This window comes from Arachis hypogaea, chromosome 20 (assembly GCF_003086295.3).
Source record: "Arachis hypogaea cultivar Tifrunner chromosome 20, arahy.Tifrunner.gnm2.J5K5, whole genome shotgun sequence".
Lineage (NCBI taxonomy): Eukaryota > Viridiplantae > Streptophyta > Magnoliopsida > Fabales > Fabaceae > Arachis > Arachis hypogaea.
In genome coordinates, this window is record NC_092055.1 from 9,042,851 (window position 1) to 9,058,912 (window position 16,062).

Consider the following 16,062-nt stretch of genomic DNA (forward strand, 5'->3'; position numbering starts at 1 on the left):
TTTAATTTTTCACAATTTGCAATCCATGGTTAAGAATCGGTTGTGTCATCAGTGGAACGAAAACTTGAGAAGTGACACGTGTCATTACAAGAGACACTCTTCATTCAACGGCCAATCACCACCTACCCACCTTTTTGGAGTCTCTGTTTCAGCAGCTTCTTCAAAACTCCAATGGAAACAGCAACATGCTCAACCTCAAACTCAAACTCAAACTCAAACTCTTCCTCCTTCCTTCTCCCTTTCCTCTCTTCTCCAAAGTTGCTACCTTTAACAAAACCCCACTTCGGATCCTCTCTCTAACAACGGATTTCTCACCCCGAAACTCTTCCACCACCACTATGTCCATAAACCTGCGCACCCATGTCTTCGCCGGAAACCCCTTACACTTCAAATCACACAAAAACATTGACTCCTTATCTCCCTCTTCGGCTTTCGAAGCTCTCACCGCTCGAATTCTGGGCAATTCTCAACCTACTCCCACTCCCCTGAATTTCAAGGTTCTGCCTTTCAGAAATGGGAAGGCCTTGGCCTCTGCCGCCGCTGGCTCCGGCAACTCCCCGCCGATTTGGAATCTGGGTTGGATCGGTTTGGATGATCTGAGGGGTATATTGGGAAGTTCCGGTGCGCAGCTGAGCGCTGAGTCATTGGTGTATTTGGGATCAGAGGACGACGTCGTTTATTGGGCAATTGATGTTTCTTCTTCTGAGGCTGTTGAGTTTGGTGCAAGGGAGTTGAGCTTTGTGGAGGTACGAACGCTAATGGTGGCTTCTGATTGGCGCGATTCACAAGCAATGGGAAACTTGGCTGTTGCTGGCCATGTAAGTTAAGGGAAAACAGTATTTGACTTATGATTGTTCAAAATTTGATAGCTTTGACTATGATCATTCAAAATTTAATTCATGGATCTGAATACTTCAGTTAGAGCTTTACAGTTTTTGAATCTGTCAGATTCTTTGGTGTTAACTGCTTAGTTGTATAGCAGCTGTTGTGATGATTATGTAATTTTGTTTGATGGTCTTTTATTTATCATACTTCTGTCCATGATACTGATAGGGATTTCAAATTTCCTAATTACTGGGTTTGGCCAGGCCAAGGCACTGCTAGAATGGCATAATACTTCACGATTTTGTGGACATTGTGGGGCGAAAGCAGTCCCAATGGAAGCTGGGAGACGGAAGCAATGTTCAAATGATTCGTGCAAGAAAAGGATATATCCACGCGTTGATCCGGTTTGCTATTTTAAGCTCTAACTGTTGATTTGATAAATAGATGGTCAAGTATTCTGCTAAAGTGTTTTTTGTTCACTTGATCTTATGCAGGTGGCCATTATGCTAGTCATTGATCGAGAGAATGACCGTGCCCTTTTGGCTAAACGATCAAAGTTTGTACCTCGATTATGGACCTGCTTATCAGGTTTCACAGAGGTGCATGTCTTGACCGAATTTAAGACTTTTCAGTTTGTAGGGACTTCATTATTAGACAGCTTTTTCCCTAGCTATCCATGAAGTGACTAAATTAAAAAAGGGGGAAGAGAGAAAGAGAAAAGGGGGGGGGGGGGGGGTTGGGTTCTCATCTAAATATATTTTCAAGTTCAGCAATAGGGTATGTCCAACTTAAGGTCCATAAAATTTATGTGGTTTTAATATTTGGTCTTCCTTTGATGCTATTAAGTGGTAAGCATATTGGATTGGCTGCATTCTTTCCTCAGAAGGAAGAGGAAAGGAAAACAGGCAGAAATGGAACCAGGTTTCATTGGACTAAGTTTGCATGGATCATTTCCTAGTTTTTATAGTTTCAATTAGTTGTACACACATGTAGAAGTTTAATTTGCATGTATCCACTTGTTGCATTTAGGCAGGAGAAAGCTTGGAGGAAGCTGTGAGAAGAGAAACATGGGAGGAGACTGGTATTGAAGTGGGAGAAGTTGTATATCACAGCTCTCAGCCATGGCCTGGTAAAATATATTCCACATACCTATGTTTAACTTTATGTTCTCATTTAGTATTTCTCTGTATTTGCCACATGACAAACATGTGGGATTCTTAATTTATTACTACCTTATATAAAAGCAGTTTGTTCAATCTGAATACGGTTTAGGAATTCATGTCACTACTGATGACGATGGTTATACACTTATACTTGGTAGAGTATTAACAGCAGAACTCGATTCAATCAATCTTTGTTTCCCGTGCTTTATTTTGCATAATAGCATGAAGGTAACCGAGTATGTGAATAAGTTCTTTTCCGCAAACTAGTTACTAGTAGTTCTGTGGTGGTTTAGTCATGTTTGAAGTGACTTAATGCTTTGACTTCTGAATATGTTTGCTCTATTTGAGACTTCTAATTTTATCATATGTTGGCAACCTTCAGAAGCAGTTAAGTACAGGTTAACATATGCTTATGTAATGATGAATTAAATAATGATTATATGCGGTAGACAATTTCTTTGCCAAATTGTTAAATACACACTAACCATGTTGGTTATCTTTTTTTTATATATATATATTTTAGTTGGACCCAATAGCATGCCATGCCAGCTGATGGTTGGGTTCTTTGCATATGCAAAATCCTTCGAAATAAAGGTTGACAGGGAAGAGTTAGAAGGTACATTGAGTTTTAGCTATTTGCTTTATGAATAATGCTTCCTTATGGTAGAATTAGAGGATGTATCCTCAAGAAAATAAAGTCTATTTTACGGCACATTTGTATGTAAAATAAGATCATGAAATGGTATAGCATCATACAGCAATAGCTTCCTTCCCACACCATATTCTCACATTTCTTTTGCTTATTGGATATTGTGACAACTGATGCTGAAACTTGCTTGTGTAGATGCTCAATGGTACAGTAAAGAAGAAGTAAGAAAAGCATTGACGTTTGATGAATACAAGCAAGCACAAAGAAGTGCAGCTGCAAAAGTAGAACAAATGTGTAAGGGAGTAGGAAAGAATCAAAGTTTGGCTGCAGATTTCAATGTTGGAACTCAACTTAATCCAATGTTTGTTCCTGGACCCTTTGCCATAGCTCATCACCTTATCTCTTCTTGGGCCTTTGCAGACCAAAATGTAGTAAATGGTGTGGGAAGCAATTCAAAACAACCTGTTAGTAGTATTTGATAATGACAAACTTGTCGGACTGGCTGAAATTATTTTTGGGAACTATCTTATTAGTGTCATGTATCATTTTATCTCAGTATAATAGGTGGATTTGGTAAAGATCATCATTTTATCATTGTATCTTATTATTTTTTCATGTACAACACACAATCTATATTAAAAATGAATTCCATATTTTGTTTTGCTTATTTGTTTTCAATATATTACAACTGATTTCATTCTCCGGTAGTCAGAAACTTATTGTGATTATTCACTTCACTCTTATTCTACTTCCATAGTTGAAGGTTCCCATGTGATTGCTTAGCAGAAAGATATTTATGAATGGACAATTTGGGGATTCTGATATTTTCCCTTTTTGTTTTTGTGGAAAAATGTTGACAATAAAGTGTCATTTTATCAATCATTACAAGAACGAGTCTTATCCTGACATAGTAACATGGGAGTCATATCTTTCCATCACATAGGGTTGTGATTTTTATGAAAGAATTGAAAAGGAGCTACTAATAAGAGAGTTCTAGTGCATTGATACTAATGCTCATCAAAATCTGCATTCTGCAACACATGTACATGGCTCTAGTACTATGATTTAACCCAGTTATTCTTGCAATTGATATAACAACAAATTTTCACACAACACAACAAAATCTTTCCATATGGGGCTTGCTTTCTTACATGAAATTCTCCGATCATTATGCTAGATTTTTACAAGAAATGAATGCTAAAATTTCTCTTGTACCTCTTGTGTTGTTTCTGCCCATCGTATAGTTGACCTGGCCAAAGCATCCATGGGGTCTATACATTTTCTGAGGAGAGGATCATTGTGAGGGAGAATCCCAACCAAATCATCAGATGCCAGAATCACCACATTCACTGCCCTCATCAAAAGCACATGAATGGCGATTCTAAGTAAATTCCTTGCCCCTTCAATGTCCTTTCTGTTCAATGCCTCCACTGCCGGAACCATCATGTGTTCCTCAGTTGCTTTGTCTAGCAACACCACTTCAAATCCCTGCACATGAATTAACACTAATGTGCTTAGAGGTCTAAAGAAAATGCTACTAATCTAAAAATGCATAAGAGCTCAAAGCTACTAAATACTAGTAATGCTTTGATTAACATGAGAAAGGGAGGAAAAACAGTAGGATTTAGGATACCTGATTTTGAAGCTTATGCTGATAATAACTAGCTACCAAAACTGAATCTGTGGTCAGCAGGCCGATACGAACACTGCTCGAAGCGTGAATTGGCTTCAAATTGGAGTTCTTGAGCTCCATGGCCATGCACTCACCAACATGAAGGAAAGGCAATGAAGAATCCTCAGATATCTCACTGTGCCAAGCATGTGATAGATGGCATGGCATGACAAAACAGGCAGCTCCAGACAGCTGAAGAATCTTCCTCTTGCGCCGCAAATTCTCAATCACCAATTCCTGATTCATCTTGACTTGATCAATTCTGCTCCTGTGCGTAGAACGATAAGGATGGCGAATCGGAAGCACTTTGCTCAATACAGGATCACTGCAGACAACAAAAGGAGGGCACTCTTTGCCATTCCTTGAGCTCCAACAAGCAAGCTTCTCCAAGAAAATGAGAGTTGAAAGAACTGATACACCTCCTATGACTCCAACAGTGTTTGGCCGTGTTATCACACTAGTGTTTGAGCCTTGCTCCCAACTGTTTCCACTTCTATCAGTGAGTGGAACTTTAGATGATAACTGCAAAGATGTGCTTGAAGAATTTGTCCTTGCTTTGCACTGATGATTCCTCTTCCTAAAAGCAGTGCCTATCAGAAGTGGAAGGGGATTCAGTGTCTGAACAGACATCAATATACCACCTTCCAGCATCTCTATCAACTAATCCTCCCTATGATGCTTACCTATGTAATTTTAAGCATCATCAAATAATTTACATACATCTATGAAGTATGTGCCTTTTAGTTTTTTATGTTGTCAACCAATCTTATCATCTCCAGTAGTAGTTCTCTACCTGTGAAGAGTTTCCAATTTACAATGATTCAATCAAAGTTTTGTCACAGTCACAGCACTAAACTCCAGAACTCTCTTGCTGAGCCTTTTATGCATTCCACCTAACTCTGAACAGCTTTTAAAGCCCAAGATTGTGCAATAGTACAAATCCAACATCCACAATGCAGAATCTCCTACTAAAGGCAACTTAGGAATTACCGAATTATTCAAATTAAATAACCCCAGTAGATTTTTGTTAGCAAATAGCATGCCTATATAATTAGGCCATGTAGAGAGCAAAGTGGTAGGAAAATGACAAATTGGACATTAGCATAGTGATGGTGTTTTGAAATTATTACCATGATTAAGGTTTCAGTGTTGCACTTCAATCATATGAGTTAATAATTTGTGTCTATATGCCTAGATTGCACTACTAGTGAATGAACAAGATACACATACAAGTTGATCCATGAAAATGGATGCTGTTAAAACTTAAAGGGGGTTCATGTGACATGTCTTACAGTTACACTACTGTAGCTGTTTGTCGTACTGAATTATTGCTCTTGCAACGACACATAAAGCAATGAACGTCAGACACGTGTCATTTGTGTGTGTATGCTTTTGTATGCTTCATGTCCACTTGGCTTTTTTGTCTTGTGCTTAAGTTAAACAATGGAAGAATTATTTGTCTGGTGCTTAATCCTTGTCCCCACTCTCCATTCTTAGCTTGACATTTTGCAATCTTTGCTAATAATCTAGTAGTTATTATATTATATTAAAATTGAATTTCTACGTTTAATAATAAAAGTAACGTGGCATGTTGTTGAAAATATTTTTCCATTTACTTCTTGTAATTCACTAAATCAAATTAATAATAATTAATTAATAATATCAATAATTAATTTGAATAAATATCCAAATATCGTATAATTTATTATAATTTGTATCAATTTGTTTTAGTAGTATTTTGTAATTTATCAAACCAAATCATTTAAATTAATTATGTATATTAATTGATTGATTTGATTAATTCATTAGATATTAAAATAATAAATTTATGAACAAAATAGACAACTAATAATTAAATCAAATCATATGTATTAAGCCAAATTTAAATCATGTAAATTTAAAATTGAATTAAAATAACATGATTTCTTACTTATTCAAATTGAATGTAATAAATACAAATTGATTTGGTTAGATAACCATGTGATTCTGGTATTCTATATATAGATAGCTAAATAAAATTACAAGAATCATCATTTTTATCGTTCTTATTATTTTAGTTCTTTTTTCTCTCTCTTTTTTTTTTATTTTTTTTCTTTGTACATAATTTCTTTTATATATAAATGTACTCAACGTGGACGATGGTGCCACGTGGCAAAACACAATTTGTCCGCATGACACTTTATCATTTATTCACGTGTCACTCAATAGTATCATTACAAGTGACTTAATTTAATCCCTGAATTTTATTAAACGAATCAAAATTCTTAATATTTTTAAATATATTATTTTTTTCTATTATTCACATATTTGTGTAGAAATCACTTTAGTTCACGACTTTTAATTTTCAAAATTTGGAGACTAAATTGAGTTTCTTAGCAAAATTCAAGGAACAAATTGAGTCGCTTGCAATAATGGCATGTCAGTAACATTTAGACAAATTATAAAACAACATATGAACAACTGATTTTGTCACATAACACCATTATCAACATCAACATGCCATACGTCACTAACTGATATGTCATCATCCAATTACACATGGTCGAACCATGTTAACATGTTGTATTAATGGTCCATCTCGATATACTATGTCAATATGTCACGTTAACATGTAAGAAAAATTAAATGAATGTCAAATTTAGATAGTAAATTGAGTAAATTAAAATTTCGGAGATCAGTTTGAGGTGCCAGTGTAATTTTGTGGACCAATTTAAATATTGACTCATTAATTTTAGTAATTACTTTATTTCTAATAAGATGACAAATTAAGAATAATCAATGAAAATAAATTTATATTAAATATTTGTTGAGTATTAAAAAAAATTACCAATATATTAATAGTACGAAATTTATAAAACAAAATTTACAAAAAATAGTTTTAAATTTTTTATTAAAATGAAGAAAGTAAGGAGAGTTAAACTCCAAAATGGTCCCTGAGATTGGCGTCGTGCACTAAAATCGTCCCTGAGATTCCAATTGCACCAATTATGTCCCTGAGATTGAAAAAAGTGCACCATATTAGTCCCTGACTTATTTTCTATTAACGACGTGATGACATGGTGGACTGTAAGGTAGCGTTTGTTTTGAGGTACTGAGACAGAGATTGAGAGACTGAGACTCAGTATCGTGTTTGTTAGTTCAGAGACTGGTACTAAAATTTCTGTCTCTGTCTCTAAAATTTCAGTATTTCAGTACCTCCAAAAAGTAGGGACACAGGGGACTGAAATTTTTAGAGATGGAAACTGAAACTTTAATAACATTTTATACCTAAAATAATTTTATTTCAATTAATTAATTCCAATTTTACCCTTTGTGCAAATTAAATTAGAGTTTTATTCTTCTTTCAATTCCTGTCTCCCATTTTGCACCAAACAGAATACTAAGATTTATTTCAATCCCTGTCTCTTAGTCTCTGTCTCTCAGTCTCAGTCTTTCTGTCTCTGTCTCTCCACCAAACGCTACCTAAGTGACACGTGTCACTTCATGATTTGGCCACGTGTAATGGTATGATGATGTGGTGATCAGTGACACGTGGCATGCTGACGTGGACCGTTGTGCCACGTGTCACAATGTTATTTGGCCACGTGTCCGTTTGTGCCACGTGTCGCAACAGTATTCGTCCACGTGTCATCCATTATGTCATCGTTGTATATGCACCAAATTAGTCCCTCACTTTGCATTAAGTGACTCATTTTAGTCCCTGAAATTGAATGTCGTGCTCGTGCACCAAACTAGTCCCTTCACCAGTTTTTTCTCATTTTTTTCTATAAATTCAAAATTTTCAATATTTTTTAATGCATTAATTTCAATTCTATTTTTTCACATGTTTTTCAAATAAAAGTGTTTTTATAAAATATTTTTTCTCTTGCGAATACCCTAACCGCCGACTTAGAGTTGACGTGAAGGCTTTTCAAACACTTTCACTACCATCTCCGACCTCTTTCAGTACTTTTATAAAATATATATTTTTTTTGCGGATATCCCTAATAACCGCCGTCTTGGAGTTGACGTGAAGGCATTTCAAGCTTCCCTCATTACCATCTCCGACCTCTTTCGTCTAGACTGCAGAGGTCAAAGATGGTAATGAGGGTGCTTGAAGTGCATTCAATCTAGCTCATTTACACATAACGAAAACGTATAAGAAAAAAATGTTTATTTTAATTATTAATTTATTATTAAAAACACATATTTTTTTATGAAAAAAATGTGTCTAATCAATCATATAATTATTTTTTTATAATAACATACTTATATATTACAAAATTTACCAATATTAAATTATTAAAAAAATTATATAATTAAAACTGAAAAGTAAAATCTTAAAAATTTTTATGAAAACACTTATATTTAAACGATATATGAAAAAATAGAATTGAGGTTAGTGTATCCAAGATATTAAAATTTTAAATTTAAAAAAAATGAGAAAAAATTGGTGAAAGAACTAGTTTGGTGCACGACATTCAATTTCAGGGACTAAAATGAGTCACTTAATGCAAAGTGAGGGACTAATTTGGTGCATATACAACGATGATATAATGGATGACACGTGGACGAATACTGTTGCGACACGTGACACAAACGGACATGTGGCCAAATAACATTGTGACACGTGGCACAACGATCCACATCAGCATGCCACTGATCACCACATCATCATACTATTACTCGTGGCCAAATCATGAAGTGACACGTGTCACTTACAAGCCATGTCATCACGTCGTTAATGGAAAATAGGTCAGGGACTAATATGATGCATTTTTTTCAATCTCGTGGACATAATTGGTGCAATTGGAATCTCAAAAATGATTTTAGTGCATGACGCTAATTTCAAGGACCATTTTAGGGTTTAACTCAATTAAAGATTATAAAAGTTAAATACACAACTTTAAACTACTCAAATGAGTTGTTTAAAATTAAACCATTAAATAGTATACATGGAGAATGTTGTGTAACAATTACTATATACAAAATTAGGAATTAGTTCGATAATTGTAGATATATTTTGACATGTAATGTAACATGATGATTATTTGACTGTGATATTTAAGAAAAAAAAAACTATTTGTGATTACACTTTTATTCGATAATTTACGTTACAGAAAATCTTCTTATATGCACGATATTATTGAAAAGACAAAATATCACAAGTCTATATTTTTGGGTTAAATGGAAACTAAGAGGTCATATTCTCATATTTAAAATTTGACTTATGTTATTTCTAAAAAATTTTATTCAAAAAAAGATATTTCACAATTAAAAAATTAACTTATGTGCTTGCAAGTAATAATAATTTTATATTCAATTTGGTTTCTCTATATGTATAATGATTTAAATTTAAAACCCTAACAACATGTACTTCATATTTATTTTATTTAGTTTGTTGATATTATCAAAAAAATATTTAGATGACTTTCAGCTATTATAATTTAGTGTTATATAAATTACAAAATTTTATTATTGTTGTCCACTTTCTCAGAAAAAAAAATTCTATGCATATATATAGTTGTCTTAATAAATGTATAGAAGTGAAACTTTAAACAATATTTTTTTAAGAAACTCTAAAAAATATTACACATGGCTCCTCTTAAATATTCAAAGAGGATGCGAATATTCAATGCTACTTATAAGGACATATATTTCACTCTTGAATTGTTACATGCTTGGTTTGATAAAATTTTTTGAAGAAATGTTTAAACACCTCATTTTGTGTTTGATAAATAAAAAAGATCATGTGTTTGTATTTACAGCTTTTAAAAGTTACGGGTGCTTTTAAATGAGCTTAAGAAAAAACTTTTCAAAGTTAGCTTGTGTTTATCAAAATTAAAAAGTCTAATATAACCTCATATATTAATTAATATCTAAATTTTAAAAACTATTATAATATTTTAAATTTTAAATTTAAAAACTATTTAAAAACACCTAATGTCTATTATACTATTTTTTAAATTTTAAAAGTTATTTTACTAAACGTATTTATTGTTGCTTGTGCTTATTAAATGCAGCGAATGATGATTTAAAATTATGTTAAACCTTAGAGACGATTTTGTATGCAAAAAAAGGTTAGGAACGAAAAAAATTTTCGGCTTATACCTTAAAAACCAAAATCGTACTTAACCCTTAATTTAATTACCAAACACAGATGCTACAACTTTTAAAAAGATAAAATTTAAAATTTTAAAGTTAGTTTTCATAAATTACTTTTAAAAAGTAAAATTTTTACCAAATTAAGCTACAATATGATAGAAAATTCATAGAAACCATTAAAGTGTAAGCACATAAGTCTCAATATCATATATCAGGAGGTTGTTTATTATTCTACTAATTTTTAATAATATCTCAATTCCAAAACACATATAAGATAGTTGTTGGCATAAGCTCTCAGATAATACTTTGTATCAATCAGAAAAAATACTAAATATGAAGGTAATGGGTTTTATTCATTGCATTGATAGAAATTTTTTAATAGTTGTATTAGATAGCGACTTGAGACAATTATTTTCTATTATTCCACAACAGTTAAGACAAGATATTATATATTCAATTATGCATTCTTATTATCTTTAACAATTTTGTTAAGTATTTAAACTAACAAAAAAATTATAAAATTCTCTCTAGGTATAAATATAATTACTTCAACTAAAAATAAAATAAAATAAGTTAATAAGTTTCAACGGATAACAATATTAGTCATATTACTTTATTTTTAAAAATAAATATGATACTAACAAATAATTCTGTTTCAATTTGATTTTAGCAATGATATTTCTATATATATTATATTAATATTTGTTGCCATAATTAGGAATGACAAAAATACCCATAAAAGCAGGCTAAGTACCTGCAGAAATTATCCGTGACAGGAGTTAAATGGAGATCCGTTCTGATAAATAAATAGAGATGGAGATAGGGGTGGATATACCCACTAATGAGGCTTGTGAAATCCATGCAAAAAAAAAAAAAAGAATACTTAAAAAGCCTCATATATAAAAGTTATAAGTTGTCATGTTGGCTATTTAACGTTTGTATTTGATTATGTCAAATTATATTTGAAATTTTAGATTGTGTTATCTTATTTATGTGTTTTGGGTTAAATTAAAAAAATTAAAAATAATATCCATTCAAGCATGAACAATCAAACACAGACCTATAATGGAAAGGGATTAAAGGAGGCATGTTTACAAATGGGAATGCGGCAGGGAGAGGATACTCGCCCTATAGATATTCATTGTCATCCCTATCCATGATAATAAAAAAGGTTCAAGTAAAATCGTACTTATTCAAACTAATTTTAACATAAGAGTAAGAGAATTTGAAAATTTTACTTATGATTCATGACAAAATGCTTGTAAATTCAACTACAAATGTTGTTTAAAAAAAAGTCTTTAATACGATAGAATCTTAATGTAAATATTTCAATTTAATTATAAATTATGTTACGATATGGATGTCCATATCCATCTACTCAGCATGATTTATTCTTCCTTTGAAGTTCTATTGGGAAGCACAAATATTAAAGGATATGCGGTGCATGCTTTCCCAATATTTGTAAAGTGAAACTTTTCACTAGTATAAATAGGGGAATAAGGCTGAGGTTTTGACACAACAATAATTAATACAATATTCTCTCTCTCTCTCTTTATACTCTTCTCTTTCTTTACATGCGATACTACTCATATTAAGTAATATATATATATATAAAAGTTACTTCTATCAAAATAATTATATTGGTGATCATTAATACTAGAGTTTTATATTTATATTTCCTATCTTATATTTACATCTTCCTTATTTATTTAGTTGTTTTACAACACGTTATCAGCACGAGACTCTGATCAAATTTTTAGGAAGACTCAGGTAACAAATTTTCATTATGTCGAAGCTCTCTCATCTTGAATTTAATGCTCTTGATATATCTGGAAACAATTATTTATCATGGATACTAGATGCTGAAATTCATCTTGATTCAATGGATCTTGAAGATACCATTGAGGCTGAAAATAATACATCCCAGAAGGATAAAAGTCAAGGCCATGATTTTCCTTCATCGTCATCTTGACAAATGATTGAAAAATGAATATTCCACATTAAAAGACCCTGGAGATCTGTGGAAAGACCTTGAAAAAAAGGTACAATCATGTGATACTTCCTCAAGCCCGATATGTTAGAGAAAACTTTCTCAACCTTCCATTCCTCGAATGTGCTCCTGCAGCAGCAGTATCGAGAAAAAGATTTAAAAATATTCTGAGTTAATTTCTTGCTTTCTTGTTGCTGAACGCAACAATGAGTTACTTTTAAGGAATCATGAAGTGCGCCCAGTTGGCGCCGCCCCATTTCCTGAAGTAAATGCGGCAATTAACCCCAGAAGAGGTAAATGGCAAGATTTTGATAACAAGAAAAATTATGGAAGGAAAAGAAATTATATTCACAAGAAAGATCTCACCAGAAGTGGGATAAAGAAAGAAATATCAGGCAGAGTAAATCAACAAAGGATAAGTGTTTCCGTTGTGGTGGAAAGGGCCATTGGTCACGTACCTATCGTACCCCAAGGCACCTAGTGGATCTTTATCAGGCATTTTTGAAAAAGAATGCCAAAGGAAAGGAAACAAATTTTGTTTCAAATGATACTGAAAATTCCACCACTCATTATGATGTATCTGATTTCTTTGAGGACCCTGAAGGAAATATTGGCTATTTGATCAATGATGGAATAGTTTGATATGTGTATGTGTTTGTTAAGTATTCATGTGAATAATTTTTACTATGCATGTACTTTTGCTCATTTTATTATTATTATCTGTTTTTTTTTTTTTTGAAGAAAAATGGCAAGGATATATAATAAAGATGTATGCCTTGCGGATAGTGCAAGTACGCACACCATTCTCAAAAGTGATATATATTTTACCCATCTTGTGCCAAAAGAGGAATATGTTACTATTATTGGCTCAGGCAACGTGATAGAAGGCTCCGGAAGAGCTATAATTTTGTTTTCCGGAGGAACAAAATTTATAATAAATAATGCACTATTATCTACCAAGTCCCTGAAGAACTTGTTGAGTTTCAAAGATATTCGCCGAAATGGATATCATGTTGAGACAATGAATGAGGGAAATCATGAGTATTTATGTATCACAACTCATGATTCAAATAAGAAAGTTATATTAGAAAAATTACCCTCACTTTCATATGGGTTGTATTATACTAAGATCAGTGCAATTGAATCACATGCCATTGTAAACCAGAAGTTTACTAGCCCAAATGAATTCATAACTTGGCATGATAGATTGGGTCATCCGGGAACAACCATGATGAGGAGAATTATTGAAAACTCTCATGGACATTCACTAAAGAACCAGAAGATTCTTAAAACTAGTGAATTTTGTTGTGCTGCATGTTCTCAGGGAAAGTTGATTTTAAAGTCATCACCAGTAAAGATTGGATTTGAGTCCCCTAAATTCCTAGAAAGGATTCAAGGTGATATATGTGGACCTATTCATCCACCATGTGGATCTTTTAGATATTTTATGGTCCTAATAGACGCATCTTCGAGATGGTCACATGTGTGCTTATTGTCTTCTCGCAACCTGGCGTTTGCGAGATTACTGGCTCAAATTATTCGATTAAAAGCACAATTTCCATAAAATCCAATCAAAGCAATTCGCCTTGATAATGCTGGTGAATTTACTTCCCAAGCTTTTGATGCTTATTGTATGGCTAATGGAATAAGTGTTGAACATCCAGTAGCTTATGTTCACACATAAAATGGGTTAGTAGAATCACTTATTAAGCGCCTCCAATTAATTGCTAGACCTTTACTTATGAGAACAAATCTCCCAACCTCGGTTTGGGGGCATGCAGTTTTACATGCCGCAGCACTTATTCATTTGAGGCCAACGAGTTACCATCAGTTCTCTCCTATGCAATTAGCTTTTGGCCAGCAGCCAAATGTTTCCCATTTAAGAATATTTGGGTGTGCGATATATGTTCCCATTGCACCACCTAATCGCACCAAAATGGGACCCAAAGAAAATTGGGGATATATGTTGGATATGATTCTCCCTCTATAGTAAGGTATCTTGAGATACAAATGGGAGATGTATTCAAGTCCCGGTTTGCGAATTGTCATTTTGATGAATCAAAATTTCCAACATTAGGGGGAGAGAATAAGCTTCCTGAAAAGGAACTTAATTGGAATGCATCATCGTTGATGCATTTAGATCCTCGATCAGGGCAATGTGAACTAGAAGTTCAAAATATTATACATTTGCAAAGAATAGCAAATGAATTGCCTGATGCTTTTTCCGATACAAAGAGGATAACTAAATCTTATATTCCAGCGGAAAATGCCCCAATTCGAATTGATGTCCTAGTAGGACAAGTAGCCACTGAAGCAAATTCACACCAGAAGCGTGGCAGGGTAGAAAATGCCCCAATTCGAATTGATGTCCCAGTAGGACAAATAGCCACTGAAGCAAATACACGCCAGAAGCGTGGCAGGCCTGTCGGTTCCAAAGATAAAAATCCTCGAAAGAGAAAAGTGATAAATTCTATTCCTGTTGAAAAAGACATAGTAAAGACACCTGCAGTTGTCCAAAATTCTGATATAACGCCAGAAGATGTTCAGGTACCTGAAAATTGTGAAAATGATGAGATCTCGATAAATTATGTCTTTACAAGAGAGAAATGGGACCGAAATAAGATAATTGTCAATGAAATATTTGCATATAATGTGGCATTAAATATCATGCATGAAAGTAAGGATCTTGAGCCAAGATCAGTCGAAGAATGTCGACAAAGGAATGATTGGCCAAAATGGAAAGAAGCCATGAAGGCTGAGTTAGACTCACTTGCAAAACGTGAAGTCTTTGGACCTGTAGTCCGTACACCTGCAGATGTAAAACCTGTTGGATACAAATGGGTATTTGTGAAAAAACGAAATGAGAAAAATAAAGTTGTGCGCTATAAAGCCCGACTTGTGGCACAAGGTTTCTCACAAAGGCCTGGTATAGATTATGAAGAAACGTATTCCCCTGTAGTGGATGCGATAACATTGCGTTATTTGGTCAGTTTATCCGCATATCATAAACTGCATATGCACTTAATGGATGTGGTAACAACCTATTTATACGGCTCATTAGATCGAGATATCTATATGAAAGTCCCTAAAGGACTAAAGATATTTAAACCATCCAATGAATATTCGCAAGGGTTATACTCAGTCAAATTGCAAAGATCTTTATATGGTCTAAAGCAATCTGGAGGAATGTGGTATAATCGTCTTACTGAGTATCTGGCCAAAAACGGATTCAAGAATGATGATATCTGCCCATGTGTTTTCATAAAGAAAACTACATCTGGGTTCATTATAATTGCTGTGTACGTTGATGATTTAAATATCATTGGGACTCCTGAAGAGATTCCAACAATTATAAAAACTCTAAAAGAAGAGTTTGAGATGAAAGATCTCAGAAAGACTAAGTTTTGTCTCGACCTGCAGATCGAGCATATAAAAGGTGGGATCTTTATTCATCAAACAACATACACAGAAAAGATCTTGAAAATATTTTATATGGATAAGTCACATCCATTAAGTACCCCAATGATCGTAAGATCTTTGGATGTGGAAAAGGATCAATTCCGTCCTAAAGAAGAGAATGAAGATATCCTTGGTCCTGAAGTACCATATCTTAGTGCCATTGGAGCGCTAATGTATCTTGCTAATAATACGCGACCTGACATATCATTTGCTGTAAATT

The 16,062-nt window shown here is 33.5% G+C and overlaps 2 protein-coding genes across 3 annotated transcripts; one reads left to right on the forward strand and one right to left on the reverse strand.

Moving 5' to 3' along the window:
* LOC112782685 (nudix hydrolase 19, chloroplastic) lies at nucleotides 1–3,304 on the forward strand. Of its 2 annotated transcripts, XM_025825191.3 has the most exons (6): nucleotides 1–818; nucleotides 1,089–1,229; nucleotides 1,320–1,424; nucleotides 1,855–1,954; nucleotides 2,512–2,604; nucleotides 2,833–3,304. In XM_025825191.3, exons 1-6 carry the CDS (start codon nucleotides 186–188, stop codon nucleotides 3,114–3,116), a joined length of 1,356 nt encoding a protein of 451 aa, XP_025680976.1. In that variant the 5' UTR covers nucleotides 1–185; the 3' UTR covers nucleotides 3,117–3,304. The 2 variants fall into 2 exon arrangements, with proteins under 2 accessions (XP_025680976.1, XP_029152060.1); XM_029296227.2 differs by lacking the exon at nucleotides 2,512–2,604.
* A 334-nt stretch (nucleotides 3,305–3,638) lies between these two features.
* Nucleotides 3,639–5,753, reverse strand: LOC112782686 (uncharacterized). The gene is made up of 2 exons (XM_025825192.3): nucleotides 4,271–5,753; nucleotides 3,639–4,125 (listed from the first exon to the last, which is right to left on the reverse strand). The coding sequence occupies exons 1-2, from the start codon at nucleotides 4,958–4,960 to the stop codon at nucleotides 3,835–3,837; spliced, it is 981 nt and encodes a 326-aa protein (XP_025680977.1). The 5' UTR covers nucleotides 4,961–5,753; the 3' UTR covers nucleotides 3,639–3,834.
* Nucleotides 5,754–16,062: the final 10,309 nt, after the last annotated feature.